The 18,704-nt window shown below is 39.2% G+C and overlaps 1 protein-coding gene and 2 pseudogenes across 6 annotated transcripts in view; 1 reads left to right on the top strand and 2 right to left on the bottom strand.

Annotated features, from left to right (window-relative positions):
* Nemp1 (nuclear envelope integral membrane protein 1) overlaps window positions 1-18,704 on the top strand; it is a 31,746-nt gene that overhangs the window by 7,716 nt on the left and 5,326 nt on the right. For 3 of the 6 annotated variants that reach the window (XM_069987037.1, XM_069987035.1, XM_069987017.1), the window contains 8 exons: window positions 8,226-8,350; window positions 9,276-9,495; window positions 10,341-10,442; window positions 12,013-12,085; window positions 14,377-14,470; window positions 15,491-15,605; window positions 16,433-16,658; window positions 17,468-17,641. In XM_069987037.1, the coding sequence (XP_069843138.1) occupies window positions 8,249-8,350; window positions 9,276-9,495; window positions 10,341-10,442; window positions 12,013-12,085; window positions 14,377-14,470; window positions 15,491-15,605; window positions 16,433-16,658; window positions 17,468-17,641 (1,106 nt within the window). In that variant the 5' untranslated portion in view covers window positions 8,226-8,248. Of the gene's footprint in view, window positions 1-8,225; window positions 8,351-9,275; window positions 9,496-10,340; window positions 10,443-12,012; window positions 12,086-14,376; window positions 14,471-15,490; window positions 15,606-16,432; window positions 16,659-17,296; window positions 17,410-17,467; window positions 17,642-18,704 lie in introns of those variants that run through there. The other 3 variants (XR_011364902.1, XR_011364899.1, XM_069987025.1) reach the window with 3 other exon arrangements.
* Window positions 7,385-7,485, bottom strand: LOC138806646 (U6 spliceosomal RNA; annotated as a pseudogene).
* Window positions 13,133-13,409, bottom strand: LOC138837598 (large ribosomal subunit protein eL43-like; annotated as a pseudogene).

Raw genomic sequence — 18,704 nt, 5'->3', positions numbered from 1 at the left:
TGGTCTCAGTAGCCAGAGATCTAGTTCCAGAGCAAGTGCTCCGAAATCTTCCACACACAGCCGCCCCTGCCCGCTCTCCCCTTTCCCCCAGTAGGTGTCCTGGAAAGTAGTTTTCTGTGATGTGGGATCTAGAAGCCAAGTCTAAACTTAGAAGGGCTATTTATTACCTGAACGACTTTGTTTGGGGGGTGGGTGGGTGTTACTGGGGCTTGAACTCAGGGTTTGGGAGCTTGCTAGGCAGTCACTCTCCTACCTGAGCCCCATCTCCAGCGGTCTGCATGAAAGTTTTATTTAGTTTTTTTTTTTTTTTCTTTTGTGCTGGTACTGGGACTTGAAGTCAGGGTTTTGTGCTCTCTCGTGGCTTTTTTTGCTGGAGGCTGGTGTTTTAGCACTTGAGCTGCAGCTCAATTTGCAGCTTTTTTGGTGGTTAATTGGAGATAATGTTTTCTACAGATTGAAAGATAATATGAATTGTAGCTACAATCATGTAACAAAGTTCTGTAACAAAAGAAATCATGTAGCCGGGCGCTGGTGGCTCACGCCTGTAATCCTAGCTACACAGGAGGCTGAGATCTGAGGATCGCGGTTCAAAGCCAGCCCGGGCAGGAGAGACCGTGAGACTCCTATCTCCAATAAACCACCAGAAAACCGGAAGTGGCTCTGTAGCTCAAGTGGTAGAGCGCTAGCCTTGAGCTGAAGAGCTGAGCCCAGGCCCAGAGTTCAAGCCCCACGACCGACCAAAAAAAAAAAAAAAAAAAAAAAAGAAATCATGTAACAAAATTATAAAAGTCAGGTACCCAAAGACAGAATGGAGGGTGTATTACTTCAAAAGGTAATGAGATCCTTCTCATTGAAAGCTTTTCGAAACATTTTATTTTTTATAAAAATTATGGATGTTTTCCTTGTCTGTAATCCTAGCTACTGAGGAAGCTGAGATCTAAGGATCACAGTTGGAGGCCTACCTGGCCAGGAAAGTTCATGAGACTCCTATACCTAATTAACCACCAGAAAACCCAAAGTGGAGCCATGGCTCAAAGTGGTAGAGCACTAGCTTTGATCAGAAAAGCTCAGTAACAATGCCTAGGCCCTTAGCTAAAAAAAAGAAAAAAAGATGTTTAAGTTCAGCAACTATAAGTAAATATAAAAAAGTAGGCAAAAACCTGGATGTTTACTCCATTTAGAACTAGTCTATTTTAGCACATTTTCTTCTCTTTTCTACATGATTTTTTTTTTTGGGGGGGGGGGGGGGTCCGGTCATGGGCCTGAACTCTGGGCCTGGGCACTGTCCCTCAGCTCTTCAGCTCAAGGCTAGTGCTCTGCCACTTGAGCCACAGCGCCACTTCTGGCTTTTTTCTTTTTTTGCTTATGTGGTACTGAGGAATCGAATCCAGGGACTCTGGCATGCAAGGGAAGCACTCTACCACTGAGCCACCTTCCCAGCCCCTCCACATGATTTTTATTTAATTTTTGGTTCTTCAAATTGAATCCAGGGTGTGTGTGTGTGTGTGTGTGTGTGTGTGTGTGTGTGTGTGTGTGTGTGTGTGTGTGTGTGTGTGTGTGTGTGTGTGTGTGTGTGTGTGTGTGTGTGTGTGTGTCTGTGTCTGTGTGTGTCTGTGTGTGTGTCTGTGTGTGTGTGTCTGTGTGTGTCTGTGTGTGTATGTGTGTGTGTATGTGTGTGTCTGTATGTGTGTGATAAGAGTCTCATGAACTTTTCTGCCCAGGCTGGCTTTGAACCATGATCCTCTGATCCTGGCCACCTGAGTAGATAGAATTACAAGCATGCAATAGTTCCTGGCCAAACCCAGGGTCTTATGCTTAAGCAAAGTGCATTCTACTACAAAATTCTGCCCCTACCCCTCCAAATGTTTAAACTCATTATTTTTGCCAATACGGAGATTTGAATTCAGGACCTTCCAGTTGTTCAGCTAGTCTCTAAAACTTGAGCAATGACGTTAGCTGAGCTTTATTTTTGGATATTTCTGTGGTGCATCCTATAATCATAGCCTTGGAGAACCTCAGGCTGGAGGATCTCAAGTTCCAGGTCCAAATGGGTTACATAGGCAAGATCCTGTCTTGAAAAAAAAAATATTCTGTCAATCTAGTTCTTTTCTCTAGAGGCCAAAAAACTACTGGGAGCCAGGTGCTGGTGGCTGAGGCCTGTAGTCCTAGCTATCAGGATGCTGAGATCTGAAGATTGTGGTTCAAAGCCAGCCTGGGCTGGAAAGGCTGTGAAACACTTTATCTCCATTAAACTACCAAAAATGCCAGAAGTGGATCTGTGGCTCAAGTAATAGAATGCTAGCCTTGCAAAAGAAGCTCAGGGACAGTACCTGGGCCCTAAGTTCAAGCCCCAGAGCCAACCTCCCTGTTCTCCTCCTTTTCTCCTAAGAAACTAAAAAATTTTAAATGCTTAAATATCTTACTAAAATACTCTCTTGAAAAAGTGTACCCACTTTCATCATTATTTATAGTATTTGTGATATATGCCTTTGCCATCATTGGATAATCTAGCCTGTTATATTTGTTTATTTGATACATTTAACATAATATCTTATTTTTTGTGTCTTAGATTATTAGGAGTCTATCCCCCCCACCCCCCACCCCCCACCCCTGATTGTGGGACTTGAACTCTGGGCCTGGGCACTGTCCCTGAACTCTTCAGCTCAAGGTGAGCGCTCTACCCCTTGAGCTACAGCGCTACTTTTGGTTTTCTGGTGGTTTATTGGAGAGAGAAGTCTCACAGAGTTTCCTGCCTGGGCTGGCTTTGAACCATGATCCTCAGATCTCAGCCTCCTGAGATTACAGGTGTGAGCCACTGATGCCCAGTTTAGACTGAATATTTTCAACTGGTTATTAGAAATTCAAATTTTCTGTATAGGAAAAACTTTTTTTGTTTTGTTTTTTGCCAATCCCAGGGCTTGAACTCAGGACCATGGCATTGTCTCTAAGCTTCTTTTTGCTCAAGGCTAGTACTCTACCATGTGAGCCACAGCACCACTTCTGCTTTTTTTTTTTTTTTTTTTTAATATGGTGCTGAGGAATCAAAGCCAGGGCTTTGTGTATACTAGGCAAGCACTCTACCACTAAGCAGCATTGCCAGCCCCTAGACAATTTTATTTTTTGTCAGTCATGGGGCTTGAACTCTGTGCTTGGGCGCTGTCCTTGCGTTCTTCAGCTCAAGACAAGCGCTCTACTACTTGAGCCACAGCACCGCTCCCAGTTTTCTAGTGGTTTATTGGAGATAAGAGTCTCATGGAGTTTCTTGCCCAGGATGGCTTTGAACCACGATCCTCAGATCTCAGCCTCCTGAGTAGCTAGGATTATAGGCGTAAGCCACCAGCGCCCGGCTAGGCAAAATGTTTGAGGTGTGTGTGTCTTTTGTTTTTTGCTCATTGTGATTTTTAGTATTTTTGTGTAATTTCAGAATAAAAGGAGTTTTTAGTATACTGAGAATATACATTTTAATTATTTATTGTGGAATTTAATTTGCTTGTGCATTTCCAATCACAAGGATAGCCAGGTGCTGAATTCTCTTGGAGGTTATTGAAGAAATGTATCTACTTTTAAAAATTCTTTAATTTTTAAACTTCAATTCTTTAATTTTCCTGGAACTCAGGAAAAGTAAACAAAAAAGATTTTAAAAGCTGTTTATTCTGCTATTGGCCAGAAACTTTCTTTTATAGGAATATGGTATTGGAGAATTTTAAAGTTAGTTTAAAAACAATGATACCTTTACCTGGCACTACATTTTTTTCTGATGGCCTGTGCTATTGATACATTATTTATATTTTATTACTCTCTTAAAAATAATAATGGAGGGCTGGGATGTAGCTCAGTGGCAAAGCGCTTGCCTAGCAAGTGCAATGTCCTGGGTTCGATCCCCAGTACTAAAAAAGAAAAGACAAAAAATACAGTTAAAAAATAATAATGGACTTAAATAGGTATAAAGTTACTGGCTATTATAATTGGTATTGTACAGAAGGAATTTATAAACTTCTTTTGAACAAGTGTAAGTGTATTTTTGGAGGAGGTCTTTGTAAATAGGTTACATATTGTTTTTAGGAGGTGATAAGGTTCTTGTTTTTCTAAATACTTTTGTTTTTCAAGCCCCAATGAATTTGTAAATACAGTATTTTAAGGTTTCCCATAAGCTTACTCTTTAGAAGAAAATAATTTCTTGATCTCTGTTGGTGAATAGGTATTCTTTCAATGTATTTGTGAACTTCTTAGGGAGATAAATGTTAACAGGATTTTGAAAAGATTTTCTTTTATGAAAGACTTGGAAATCCAAATTATTATTTGTTTAAATCTTAGTGAGAAACTTGATAGTATATCAAAACCTAAATTAAAAGAAAACAATTTGCATCCTAAAAACAAATCAATCTCCAGTGGTTTTTAGTGTTTCTACAAGGTTGTGCCAGCTTCATCACTTTCTAATTTTGGAACATTTCACTAAAAAATGAAATCCTATATACTTATCAGTTCCTCCCTGCTCTCCTTTCCTTCAGCCATGGCAACCACTAATCTACTTCCTTTACTGTGGATTTGTCTGTTCTACATTTTCTTTAAGTGAAATCATAATAATATGTGGCGTGTGTGTGTGTGTGTGTGTGTGTGTGTGTGCGCGCGCGCGCTAGTCTTAGTCTAGCTTCTTTCACTCGGTGTTGTGTTTTTAAAAATTCATGTTGTAGGGCTGGGAAGGTGGCTCAGTGGTAGAGTGCTTGCCTTGCATGCCTGAGGCCCTGGGTTTGATTCCTCAGCACCACATAAGCAAAAAGAAAAAAAAGCCAGAAGTGGTGCTGTGGCTCAAGTGGTAGAGCGCTAGCCTTGAGCTGAAGAGCTGAGGGACAGCGCCCAGGCCCAGAGTTCAGGCCCCACGACCAGACCCCCCCAAAAAAATTCATGTTGTAGCATGTATTAGTACTTCATTTCTTTTTATAGCTGAATAGTATTCTATTGTATGGATATATGCTTCTTTTTGTTTATCTGGTCACTAATTGATGGATATTTGTGTTGTTACTACTTTTTAGCTGTTACGTACAATACTGCTGTGAAAATTCATATATGGTTTTGTTTATTTTGCAGTAGTAGATATTGAACCCAGCATGTATGCTAGGCAAGTACTCTACTACTTTAACCACATCTCTAGCTCAATGTACAGGTTTTTGTGTGAATTTATGTTTTTAGTTCTCTTAGGTATATATACAGGAGTAGAATTCTATAGCAACTATATGTGTATTTGACTTTTTGAGGGGCTGCTAAACTTTTCCAAAGAAGCTGTGCTGTTTTACATTCCTGTCAGCGGTATTTGAGGTTTTCCATTTCTCCAAATTCTCGACCAACATTTGCTGTTGAGCCCCTGAATGTACCTGTTCTAGTGGATGTAAAGAAATATTTAATTGTGGTTTTGATTTGCGTTTCCATAAAGATTTTGGGTTTCTCTTCATGTGTTTATTAGGCATTTATATATTTTCCTTAGAGAAATATCTGTTCACATCCTGTATGAGCAGATAGAAAGAAATGGCGTTATCACTGAGTTGTAATACTTCTTTACATATTGTAGATACTAGATCGTTATCTGGGTATTAAACAATTATCAGATGTGTGATTTGCAACTATTTTCTTTAATTTTGTGAGGCTGTCTTCACTTTCTTGATAGTGTACACTGATACACAAAAGCTTAGATATTTTTCTTTTTCCCCTTTGATCTTGTATGAAGCATAAGAACTTACTTTAAAATTATTATTATTATTTTGGTGTCAAACCTGGGGCTTGAACTTGGAGCCTGGACACAGCCCCTGAGCTTTTTTGTTCAAGGCTAGTTCTTTACCAATTGAACTACAGCTCCACTTCTGGCTTTTTGGTGGTTGAGATAAGAATTTCATGGACTTTCCTGCTTGTGCTGGCTTTGAACCATGATCCTCATATTTCAGCCTCCTGAAAAGCTAGGATTATAGGTGTGAGTCAACACGTCCTGCAGAATTTATTTTTAAGTCTAGTTTATCTGCCCGTCCCCCCCGCCCCCCGCCCCTGCTTTTGTCTACTTATGCTTTAGTGTCATATCTAAAAACAATTGCCTAGCCCAAGGCCATGAATATTTACACTTGTATTTTCTTCTAGGTATTATAGATTTTGCTCCTACACTTAGGTTTGAGTCTAAATTTAACTTCAGATTCAGTCTTATCTTGGGGCTGAGGATGTAGCTTGGTTATGGAACTCTTTCCTATCATGCTCAAGGCTGTGGGTAATATCCAGTACTGAAAAAAAAAGTCTCAGTTTCACCCTAGAATCATTTTGGGCTGGTGGATATAGGCTGGTTTTGTTTGTCTTAGTTTATTTAAATCTACCCACCTTTGTACTAAAGCTCAAATATAATTTTACGCTCAGTAGCATTTGATACATTGTATGCATGATGTAGAACTCAAGGAAGAAGTTTAGAAGTGTAGCTTAGTGGTAGGTGCAGTGATTACCTAGCATACATGAGGCTCTTGGTTCACTGAACCCCTGCACTGCAAAAAAAAGGTATTTAACTGTTAAGGTATTTTCAGCAAAGTTGAATGGGAAGATATAGCACAGTGGTCGCTCATAAAACTTGAATTAACTAAGAATGAATGCAAACTGCGGGGAGTCTCCAATTTGGTCAATCAGAGGATTGCATTGGCTACTGTAAAACTTGAAATAGCTGGAACAAGCAGCAACTTTACATCCCTTTAAAGTACTTTTATAGTACTATTGTTATAGGTGACTCATACTATAATCCTCACTACTTAGAAGGCTGACAAGCTGGGCACTGGTGGCTCATGCTAGTAATCCTAGCTACTCAGGTGGCTGAGACTTGAGGATCGTGGTTCAAAGCCAGCCCTAGCAGAAAAGTCCATGAGACTCTTATCTCCAATTAAGTACAAAAAAATGCTGAAAATGTAGCTATGGCTCAAGTGGTAGAGCATTAGCCTTGAGTGAAAAAGCTCAAGGAGAGCTGTAAGACCCTGAGTTCAAGCCCTAGGTGTACACACACAAAATGGTTGAGATCTGAGGATTGCAGATTGCATCTCATAGCCAGTCCTGGGCAGACACATTTGTAAGATTCTTACCATCAGTTACCCAGCACAAAACCAGAAGTAGAGGCATGGCTCAGATGATAGACTACCAGCTTTTAGTGAAAAAGCCTAATGGGAATGAAAACAAAACAGTGGAAGCCTGACTTCAAGCCTCAGTAGGGACACATAAACACATGTACACACAAAACTACTAACAAAACTAAGCTAAACTACTGCTAGTTCTGTTTATCCTACTCCAGAAAAAGGGTGGGGAAAATGGACAGATGGGATAACTTTAGGTTATTTTAATTATTCTTTATAAGAGAGGCAAGATATCTTTTTTCTTTTTCAAAATAGAATGCTTCACAAATTTACATGTCATCTTTACACAAGGGTCATGTTAATTGCATAGTTCCAATTTTAGTATGTGTGCTGCCAAAGTGAGCATAAGGCAGGATATCTTGTGGTTAAGGTCAAAGTCAGACTTGAGTGTGAATTAGGCTATTTACTAGCTGTGTAGTTTTGGACAAATATTTAATCATTCTTAGACATTAATTTCCTCATTTGTAAAATAGGTATTATGAAAATTCCCACCTCCTAGCATTGTTAGAAGCATTAAATGAGACAGCATACTGTCTGCATTAATAAATACTTAATGATAGCTTTCATTATTACTCACTGAGTTAATGACTATTTTTAATATTTAAATAATTACATTTGGAACTAGGGAATAGCTAAAGGTAGTGCTTGCTTAGCATGTTGAAGGTCCTACCTAAGCACACAGAAAAGATTAAACTGGGCAAGATAAACTGTGCTTTATTCTCCTACCCTGAGTTTAAGAACATGATCAGTTTCTTTTTCTTTTTTTTTTTTTTTGGTCAGTCCTGGAGCTTGAACTCTGGGCTGGGCACTGTCCCTTGCTCTTCAGTTCAAAGCTAACACTCTACCTCTGGAGTCACAGCACCACTTCTGGTTTTCTGATGGTTTACTGGAGATAAGAGATTCATGGACCTTCCTGCCTGGGCTGGCTTTGAACCATGATCTGAGGAGTTGCTCCTGAGTAGTTAGGATTACAGGCATGAGCCACCGGCACCCGGCTCAGTTTAATTCTTTTTATGAAATAAATTATAATTACTAGCTTGTCCTGGTACATTATACTTAATTCTTGTTTTCTTTCTTTGTATAAAGCTGGATTTGATGTAAATGTGGTCATGCTTCAGGAATCCCAAGTTTATGATATGACTACCAGCCAACAATTCTGTTATAAAAATGTGCTTACCCCAAAGTGGCATGATATATGGACCCGGATACAGGTAATAATTTGGATGTCCTTTTCAGGGACATCTTGGCTTTTTTAAGTATAAACTTCTTTTCTTCCTCTCTGCCTTTCTCAAAGAAGCTGCTTCTTTGTCTTCACTTCCTTTTGTAGTGTGCATGCATATTCTTTTTAAACACCTGCCTTCTTTGGGCAGGAAACTGGTGTGCCTGTCAGGATGTATAAACTCTTGCCTTGCTGCTCCTATTCTGTTTTGGTTCTACACAAGATGTTTCATAAACCCCTTGAACTACAGTTTCTCCTTGGTAGAATAACTGGTTTCATTTATTTCATAACATTGCTAAATCACCTGGTAGGCAAGAGCATCTGGCTATAATAATGATTGAACAAAATGAGTCCTTTTGGAAATGTTGCTGCTATAAGTATATTGATATGGATGATTGTTGTTCACATCAAAAAACCTAAGAGTGGGCTTGTGGGTTTTTAAATTTTTCTTTTTTTTATTATCAGATGTAAAAATCATACTCTATGTAGGGCACATTATAACCAACATTTATCCATAATCAGTGATTTCTGACAATGGGTTGAACTTCTCAGTCTGTCATTATGGGAAACATTTTCAGTTTTCTGGGGTTGTTATGACTGGCAATTTTCTTAATATTCAGACCCTTGCTTTGTAAGCTCTCATAAATAGCTGTATTGATAACTCATCCAGCTTGGGAGTCTTTCCCCGTCTATGTTCTGGCCTAATAGATGCAGATCATGTTAACAAGAAGTCATTTACCAGCTGTGTCTCTGTATCATGTGCAGTGCTGTTTGCCCAATTATGTTGAGCTGTTACAGCTGTGTATTTTTTGTAACCCTCATGGAGACAGGCACCATTACTTATTTAGCTATTTACTCTAAAAATTGTATTTATGAACAACTTCTTGTTTCTCATCTTGATTTTACTTATGTTACAGATCCGGGTAAATAGTTCTAAATTGGTCCGAGTCACGCAGGTGGACAATGAGGAGAAACTGAAGGAGCTGGAGCAGTTTAGTATCTGGAACTTCTTTTCTTCCTTTTTAAAAGAGAAATTGAATGACACCTATGTTAACGTGGGTCTATACAGCACAAAAACCTGCCTTAAAGTTGAGATTATAGAGAAGGACACCAAGTACAGTGTTATTGTGACCCGGAGTAAGTCTCACTCACCTCTTGTTTTTCTGATGGACTCTATAATGAGGAGGAACTGAGTTTGGGAGGGGAGAATTAGTGACACTGAAGACCCAGACCAGGCAGATCCATTTAGGTTCTGTAATGGTTATAATGATGAATATACTACAGCTCCAAACAGCTCATAGAGACTTCACCTATATTAATGAGACCTTTTTGTTGTTGTTATTGTTGTTGGTTGTGTTAGGGCTTGAACTCTGGGCCTGGGCACTGTCCCTGAGCTCTTCAGCTCAAGGCGAGTGCTCTATCACTTCAGCCACAGTGCTACTTCCGGTTTTCTGGTGGTTAATTGTAGATAAGAGTCTCACGGATGTTCCTGCCTTGGCTGGCTTTGAACCATGATCCTCAGATCTCAGCCTCCTTAGTAGCTAGGATTACAGGCGTGAGCCACTGGCGCCCAGCCATGAATGAGACTCTTTAGTTAGAATGAAACCTACTCAGGGCTATTCTGAACACCCCTTTCCTAGAATTGGGAAGGCATGCTTTCTAATATGTCCAGTTAGCACTGAGCTGCTATAGTAAGTCAGATTATTATGATAGTAAGTATTTTTTTTAATTTTATTTTTTTATTTGTGAACATACTGTACAGAGGGGTTACAATTACATGGGCAGGATAATGCGTACATTTCTTACCAAGCATTGCAGCCTCCTCCTTTTGTTTACCCTTCACATCCCTTCCCAGCCTCCCCCCTCCCCCCCAATCTCAATCCTTCTCCTTCCCCCCCTTCCCCCCCACCCCCCCCCCCCCGCACCAACGTTGTAAAGCTCGTTTTGGACATGACAACTTGTACTTCTCATTGTTGCAACAGGTCCACCTGTATCCTTAAACAACTGGTTTTTCCCCATCTCCTCCTCAAGTTATACTGACATCAAATATAGTGAAAGCAGGGGTTATACTGTTGGGGAGGATAGTAAGTATTTTATAGTAAGTCAGATTACTATGATCATGCTTTCTGGATACTTTTAGATAACAAAGTGATTAAACAAAAAAACAGAATAAAGGGTAAAATTGGTTCCTAATAATTTGCTAGAGTATTTATGGAACCCATAAGTAAAAATTTGTGGAGGGGCTGGGAAGGTGGCTCAGTGGTAGAGCGCTGCTTGCCTTGCATGCATCAGGCCCTGGGTTCGATTCCTCAGCACCACATAAGAAAAAAAAGCCAGAAATGGCACTGTGGCTCGGTAGAGCGCTAGCCTTGAGCTGAAGAGCTGAGGGACAGTGCCCAGGCCCAGAGTTCAAGCTCCACGATCGGACCAAAAAAAAAAATTTGTGGAAACTTAAGTAAAGACCACTGCAGGGTAAGGCTTATTCTGTAGAACCAGAAGTTTATCTTCCTTAGTAGGTGTCTAAGATAGTTTTTGAGAAGTGGATTCCGTTGAATTCTCTGAGACTTGGTTTCTTCTTGGTTACTAATCAGCATCCTGGGATGTTGTAAGTAGTAGAAATGTTTGTTTTCAAATTTTGCTATAAAAATGATCTTCTGTAGGGAATTGGTGCCTGACAGCTATAATCCTAGCTATTCAGGAGGCTGAGATCTGAGGATTGTGGTTCAAAGCCAGTCTAGGCAGGAAAGTCTATGAGATTTGTAGCTCCAGTTAACTACCAAAAAGCCAGAAGTGGAGCTGTGGCTCAAGTGGCCTTGAACAAAAAGCTCAGGGACAGTGAGTGGCCAAGCCCTGAGTTGAAGGCCCCAGGACTGGTATAAAAACAAAGCAAAAATGCCCTGATAATTATCCTATAGTTTCACAGTTGAATATGGTTTCGCAGTTGTTCTGTTTTTGGTACTCTAATACATTTAGTGATTCCTCTCTCTGTGGACCTTCCCCAGACCTAGAGTTCTTAAATGGAAAAGGTAGTGGAGTTTCTGGTGTGTCCCTTACGGGGTCTTTGATTGGGACTTCTGGTCCTGGATGAGGTGTGTTTAGTTAGTAGTTTTTTTCCAGTACAGTGCGTGGAGTAAAGGAAAGTAGAATGAAACTGTTGGACAATTAGAAAATAACGGGAGGTTCTAATGCAAAATTGTAGGCACATCTGCTAAATTCTGCACTTGTAGTTTAAGGCTTGAAAGCCACAGTAGTGGAGACCTCTTCTGGGCAATAATGTGAAGTGCTGGTGGTCTATGTCTAGCTTGGTCCAAAGTGAAGCCAGTTTCTTTTAACTTTTGTATAGGTAGTCAACATAAAAATAATTTTTTCAAGGTGATATTATCCACAAGAGAAATATACACAGTACCTGAATTACAAAATTATAATCTATTAATAATAGCAATAAATACAGTAATTTCTGCAGGAAAGTACAGAAAGATAGACTTAATTATGGTTTCTCTTTGGGTAGGTGCCTAGGCTTTGAAGAAACTACAGTGCCATTTGGGTAGGCTATCTCTATTTTAAAAAACTGTAGTTGACCAATAATACTAGTATTTTATAATACTTTAAATTAAACCACTTTTTTTCTTAAGTAAAAATCTTTATTTATTTCAGGATTTGACCCAAAACTCTTCCTCATATTCCTCCTTGGACTTCTGCTATTTTTTTGTGGAGACTTGCTGAGCAGGTAGGTTTCCAGGCATTGCAATAGGCTTCATCACTACAATGCTTGACATCTGTCACAAAAAAACCACAGGAACTATTATTCCCTCTCTGTCACCTGTGTAGCTTGAATATTGCCTGCTTTGGTATTTTTATTTTTGTTCGAGGCTGGGACTCAAACTCAGTATCTTATGCTTGCTTTTGCTCATTGGCTGGCGTTGTACCACCCGAGGCACCCCCTGCTTTGGTACTTATATTTAAAATACTTTAAAAACTTTTTTTTTTGGTTGATTATAGCGCATGAACTCAGGGCCTGGGCACTGTCCCCAAGCTTCTTTTTGCTCAAGACTAGCATTCTACCACTAAGCCACATTCCCAGTCTCTACTTTCAGTTTTTGCATGGTTAATTGGAGACAAAAGTCTCTCATGGGGATTCTTCTGCCAGGCTGGCTTCAAATCCCAGTCCTCAGGGCTGGGAAGGTGGCTCAGTGGTAGAGCGCTTGCCTTGCATGCATGAGGCCCTGGGTTCGATTCCTCAGCACCACATAAGCAGAAAAAAAAAGCCGGAAGTGGCACTGTGGCTCAAGTGGTAGAGTGCTAGCCTTGAGCTGAAGAGCTGAGGGACAGCGCCCAGGCCCAGAGTTCAGGCCCCACGACCGGACCCAAATCCCAGTCCTCAGATCTCAGCATCCTAAGTAGCTAGGATTACAGGCATGAGCCATCAGTGCCTGGCCTTAAAAACATTTATGTGTTATGACTTACATTTTTTCTGATTTATATAGTGTGTTAATAATGAAATGTCCCTATTACGGGAGGGGAGGAATAGGAATATGGTGGAGGGAGTGAATTTGTTCAAAGCGTACTATGTTTATGTGTGGAAATATCACAATGAAATTACCTTCTACTATAAATTATGCAAATTAAAAAAAGATATTAAAAAATATTCCTTATTATGTAGAACCATCATTAAGTTAAAGAGAGTTAGTATTTTTTCATTTAAATTAAATTAAAATTTTGTTATATAAATGAACCCATTTATTGTAGACTAGGGATATTTCAGATGGCCAAGCTTTTACTGGTCTTTTAATTCCTTCAGTCTTCTAATGGCAAACTTACTGTGACAGCAGAAGTAGTGTTGTAGGTCCAGACACCACCAGCCACTGTTTTCATGTAGGAACTACAGTGTCAAATGCCCACAGCTCACCTCTTCATCTTAATCTTGCTACAGAAGGAGCAGGTGTACTTGGTGTGCTGGCTGATTTCAATTTTTTCACCATCTTCTGGAGTGAGGCACCATAACAGGTGTTGTATTTACCAACAATGCCGACCTTCTTGGTGCTTTTTGCCATATTGCCATAACTCGGGTCCAGGCCCAGAGAGCTAAATTAATTCATTTTGTCTATCAGGAGGCTTGAACTCAGGGCCTAGACACTATCCTTGGTCTTTTTTACTCAAGGCTAGTTCTCTAACACTTTGAGCCATGGCTTCACTCCTGTTTTTTGAGAAGTTAATTGGAAATAAGAGTCTAATAGGGACTTTTTTACTTGGGCTAGCTTTGAACCATGATTCTCAGATCTCATCTCCTGAATATCTAGGATTTCAGGTGTAATCCTAGGCATCACTGGCACTTGGCTTTTAAAAAAATTATCTTTTTTTTTGGTCATGGGGCTTGAACTGAGGACCTGGGTGCTGTCCCTGAGCTCTTTGTGCTCAAGGCTAGGGCTCTACCATTGAGACTCTGAGTTTAAACCCTGATATGGAAAAAAAAATTACTTTGGAGAAAGGGAGTAGGAGATTAAATAGAGATTTATTTTGGGATCTTTTTGAGTAGACTTCATTGGTACTAATCTCCATAGACTGGCAACAACTTGATTCTTCCAGTCTGTCAGTCTCTATAGTCTACTAGTCTTAAGTCCTAGGCAAATTCTTGCTTTAGTCTTGTACCCTTTAAAAACACTTGCTAGCTGGTTGCCGGTGGCTCACATCTGTAATCCTAGCTACTCGGGAGGCTGAGATCTGAGAATCATAGTTCAAAGCCAGCCCGGGCAGGAAAGTATGTGAGACTCTTCTCTCCAGCAAACCACAAGAAAACTGGAAATGGCGCTGTGGCTCAAGCAGTAGAGCACTTGCCTTGAGCTGAAGAGCGTAGGGACAGCGCCCAAGCCCAGAGTTCAAGCCCCATGACTGACAAAAACAAAAAGAAAAAACAACAAAAAAACCCTTTTGCTGTACCACTTTTCTAATTTCAACAATACCGTACTTTGTATGAAGTGTATACGCATAGTCATAGTCATGAAATATATTTTGTCTCTGCAGGAGTCAAATTTTCTACTATTCCACTGGAATGAGTGTGGGAATTGTGGCTTCTCTACTAATCATCATTTTTATACTATCCAAATTTGTACCCAAAGTAAGTAACAGAATCTTCATCTGCAGTTAGGTTGAGTTTGAATAGCTAACATACCTTTTTTTCCTCCCTCAGTGGTGGGGCTTGAATTCAGGGCCTGGGCACTTGTCCCTGAGCTCTTTTGCTCAAGGCTAGTGTTTTATCATTTTGAGCCACAGTGCCATTTCCAGTTTTTCTGGTGGTTAATTGGAGATAAGAGCTTCATGGACTTTCCTGCTCCGGATTCGATTTGAACTGTGATCCTCAGATCTTAGCCTCCTGAGTAGCTAGGATTACAGGTTTGAGCCACCAGTGCCCCGCTTCATTTTTTTTTTTTTTTTTGTTGTTGTTGTTGGTGGTGGTGGTGGTGGGTGGTGGGTGGTGGGTGGTGGGTGGTGGGTGGTGGGTGGTGGGTGGTGTGTAGTATGCACATGCAGGTCCTGGGAATTGAACTCAGGCCTTGAGTGTTTCCCTGAGCTTTTGTGCTCAAGGGTATTGCTCTACCACTTGATCCACAGCTCCACTTCCTACTTTTTGGTTATTAATTGGAGATAAGAGTCTCAATGATTTTTCCTGCCCAGGCTGGCTTTGAACAACAATCTTTAGATCTCAGCCTCCTGAGTAGGTAGGATTACAGATAGGAGCCACTGGTGCCTGGCACTACTGGATTTTAGGGGTTAATCTTGGAACACTGAAAAATTTGCATTGATGGCTGTCCTACTCTCCTTGATTCTGTGAGGTACTTTTCATGATGAGACTTGGAGTCTGATTACATACAAACTTTTTATTTAAAATATGTACTCAGTGAAAGATTAAAGTCACCTTTCTGTTTCCTAATTATATAGCTAAGCTTTAAGTTACTTAGCATCTCATCTTTCCAATGTTCCTTACAGACTGTACCTTCTTAAATATAAAGCAATTCTTTTTAAGAGATGTGATTTTTGTGCATTTTGAGTAGATTAAATTTAAAAATCATAGTTCCATTTTCTTTTATGCTTGGAAAGTCTGTTGTAACTTTTTGCTTTCATTTCTACTCTGTCTTAGAAAAGTCCCATTTACATCATCCTGGTGGGAGGCTGGTCCTTTTCTCTGTACCTCATTCAGCTAGTTTTTAAGAATTTGCAAGAAATCTGGAGGTGTTACTGGCAGTATCTTTTAAGTAAGTGTTGGTTTTGTTTTCTCTTTTGAATGCTTATAGGCTGTTGTAACTAATTTGATTGTGAAATGAGATTGCTTGCTTACAAAGGGTTAATAATTATTGTTATTGGACTGACTTGTAAGAATTATGCTTCTCCATGACTTATTTCTAATACTATTGTCATTATTACCCTCTTTAAAGTTAAAATGACACTAAGGAGAAGACTTTAATTTATTAGTATCTTTCTGAAAAGTGTGTAAATAAACTTTATTAATATAATCCTATTTCAAATGCCTTGATGATCTTAGGAAGTAAAAAAATGACATCAGGAGTGTTTTCTATAAAGAAGGAATAGTTTGATGGTACAGTAGAAACCCTTGATCTAGAAATTTTTAGAAATTTTTAATCTGAAATAGACTTTCAGAATTGTTCAACATGTAGCTTGAACTCAGGGCCTAGCACTGTCCCTGAGCTGCTTTTGCTCAAGGCTAGCAGTCTTACCACTTGAGCCATAGCACCACTTCTGGCTTTTTCTGGGTATGTGGTACTGAGGAATCCAACCCAGGGCTTCATGCATGCTAGGCAAGCGCTCTGCCACTAAGCCACATTTCCAGCCCACAATGTTTAGCTTTAATTCTCCATTTGAACCAAATAAAGTTGTGACAACTTTAGGAATGAATATTTCCTAATGATGAATAATGAATAGTTGAGGAAAGATCTTGTTCAATTTTCTAATTTAATAGATATAGTGAATTTACTACACAATTAATATATAATGAACTTACCACACAATTTTTTTTTACTATGTATAAATGAAAAGGAATGTCTTCTGCTAACTTCTGTCATAGGCTACATCCTCACAGTTGGATTCATGAGTTTCGCAGTGTGTTACAAGTATGGGCCCTTGGAGAACGAAAGAAGTATCAATCTTCTGACCTGGACCCTGCAGCTGATGGGCCTCAGTTTCATGTATTCTGGCATCCAGATACCTCACATTGCCCTTGCTCTTATCGTCATTTCACTGTGTACTAAGAACCTGGAGTACCCTATTCAGTGGCTGTACATCACCTACAGGTGACTGAAAGCAGTATATATACTTTGTATTGACAACATGCAGTGTGGGATTCAGATTACAGCAAAACCATACAGAGGTGTTGCCTTGGAACCTCATTGTTAATGAAAAATTACTATGTTAAACCTCTTGCCTTTGTTACTTCCAAACTCTTCCTTTTTTAGACTCCATAGGTTTAAATTTTTTTTTGTTTTGTACTTCCAAACTCTTCCTTTTTTTAGACTCCATAGGTTTAAATTCTTTTTCCTTTTAGTCATTTTATATAAAATCATCCAGTAAAGTGTCATTTGTTCTTATTGCCACAAGGTGGTGCAAATTATGCCATTTTGTACTTCAGGCTTGTAGGTCACCTGCTTTCACAGTTGGCTCTCAGATTGCTCTAGAAATATAGTATGTTATCATCTTGTGTAGTAAATATGGGATGGTCATGGATTCTGAGATTATCAATGGTTGTTCTGTTCCGAGAGTCAAAGTGATACCATTAGTTTGAGGAGCCAAATTAGTGGAACACAGTATTATAGCATGATTTTCTTGTTGTTTTTCCATTTATTGGAAATAAATATGTTGTTTATCATTTATTAGAAAATAAGTGAATTCACATTAGTGAATAATATTGACTACTCTGATTTTTCACTCATAGTCTGATGAATTAGGAGTCCATTTTAATGAAAAATTACGGAAGAAAGGTGGGAATGATGACTCTTAATGTTCAAGCTGTCTGCCGTGCACTTGGTCCACTGAAGGGAGCTAGAGGTAAGGATGGATATAGATTACTGATTAATGATTCATGATGTTATTTTGGTGAGCACAGAAAGGTGTGTAAGGCAACAGAAAAGCCTGTTCCCCCTCGTCTCCTGACAGAAGAAGAGTATCGGCTACAAGGGGAGGTGGAGACCCGAAGGGCTTTAGAGGAGCTCCGAAAATTTTGTAATAGTCCAGACTGCTCTCCATGGAAGACTATCTCTCGAATCCAGTCCCCCAAAAGGTAAACGTTTGGCCAGATAAGCTGAGTATCTATCAGAGTAATTGTGCTCTAACAGAGATCATACTTCTAGATAATTATGTTGTATTTGTGCCCTTTGATAACTGTTAATCTAGGAGTAGTCCAGAGAAAGGTTTCAATATTATCATATATTAAGTTATAGCCTGTTTCCTGCTTCCCCAAGGAACTGCCTACTCTAGCCTTGATTATAGCTTTGAGATGAGAAGACTCCATAATCATATAACTTTCAGGTTTCCCCCTGAAAGTTATACACTGCTCTCCAAGTTAAAATTTTCTTTCTTTTTTTGTGAACCTTTTTTAGAGAGGAACAATTGTACCAGTGACTATATACATCTTCATTTTGGAATCCTGATAACATAAAGTTTATAGGGCCATAAAGGCAGATTACTATGTAATGCCCTTAATCTTTTCTTATCGAGAATATGGTGACTCAACGAACCTTAGCTCTTCCATAATCTCAAAGGCAGTCTAGTGTTTATCAAGCAGGATAAATTTTTGGGGGAATGTTGTTCCAGTATCCCACTTCTTCCTTTTCTTCCTATTTCTTGTTTAACTGTACTTACCTGCCAGATGAAGACAAGCATCTTATCTTAGAATGTAAACACATTTGTATAGTACTATCCATAACTCTTCCTCAGATTTTTAACTATTGGAAATCCTTAACCAATTACAATAGGCTTTTTTTCTTCACTTTATTTTCAAAATGATTCGATTGCTTTTATTAGACATTCTTTGCTGATATTTTTTGTAATTATAGTTCATCTAACATTAAAATTTGTAATCTGAAGATAGAATCTCATCTTTAATGAATTTACAGAAGTAGCAAAATCATTATTTTTCATTCCTTTAGGAAATAGCTATTGCCAATGTGAAGAGGTAGATCATATTTCATGTTGTTATATAATGGGGATGTGTTTGGCAGAGGAATTGTTTTCTTTTATTCAAGGGATTTCAGTGTTGATTTATGCCATTTCTTCAGTTCCAAAATGGTTCTATTCCATACTAGAAATTTGGAATATGTAATCTGAAATCCTTAATAAAACTT

The sequence above is a fragment of the Dipodomys merriami genome, unplaced genomic scaffold, assembly GCF_024711535.1.
Source record: "Dipodomys merriami isolate MVZ:Mamm:240054 unplaced genomic scaffold, mDipMer1.0.p SCAF_10, whole genome shotgun sequence".
In the NCBI taxonomy this organism is placed as follows: Eukaryota; Metazoa; Chordata; class Mammalia; order Rodentia; family Heteromyidae; genus Dipodomys; species Dipodomys merriami.
Note: the sequence above shows the minus strand (reverse complement) of the source record. Positions and strands in the feature narration are given on the sequence as shown.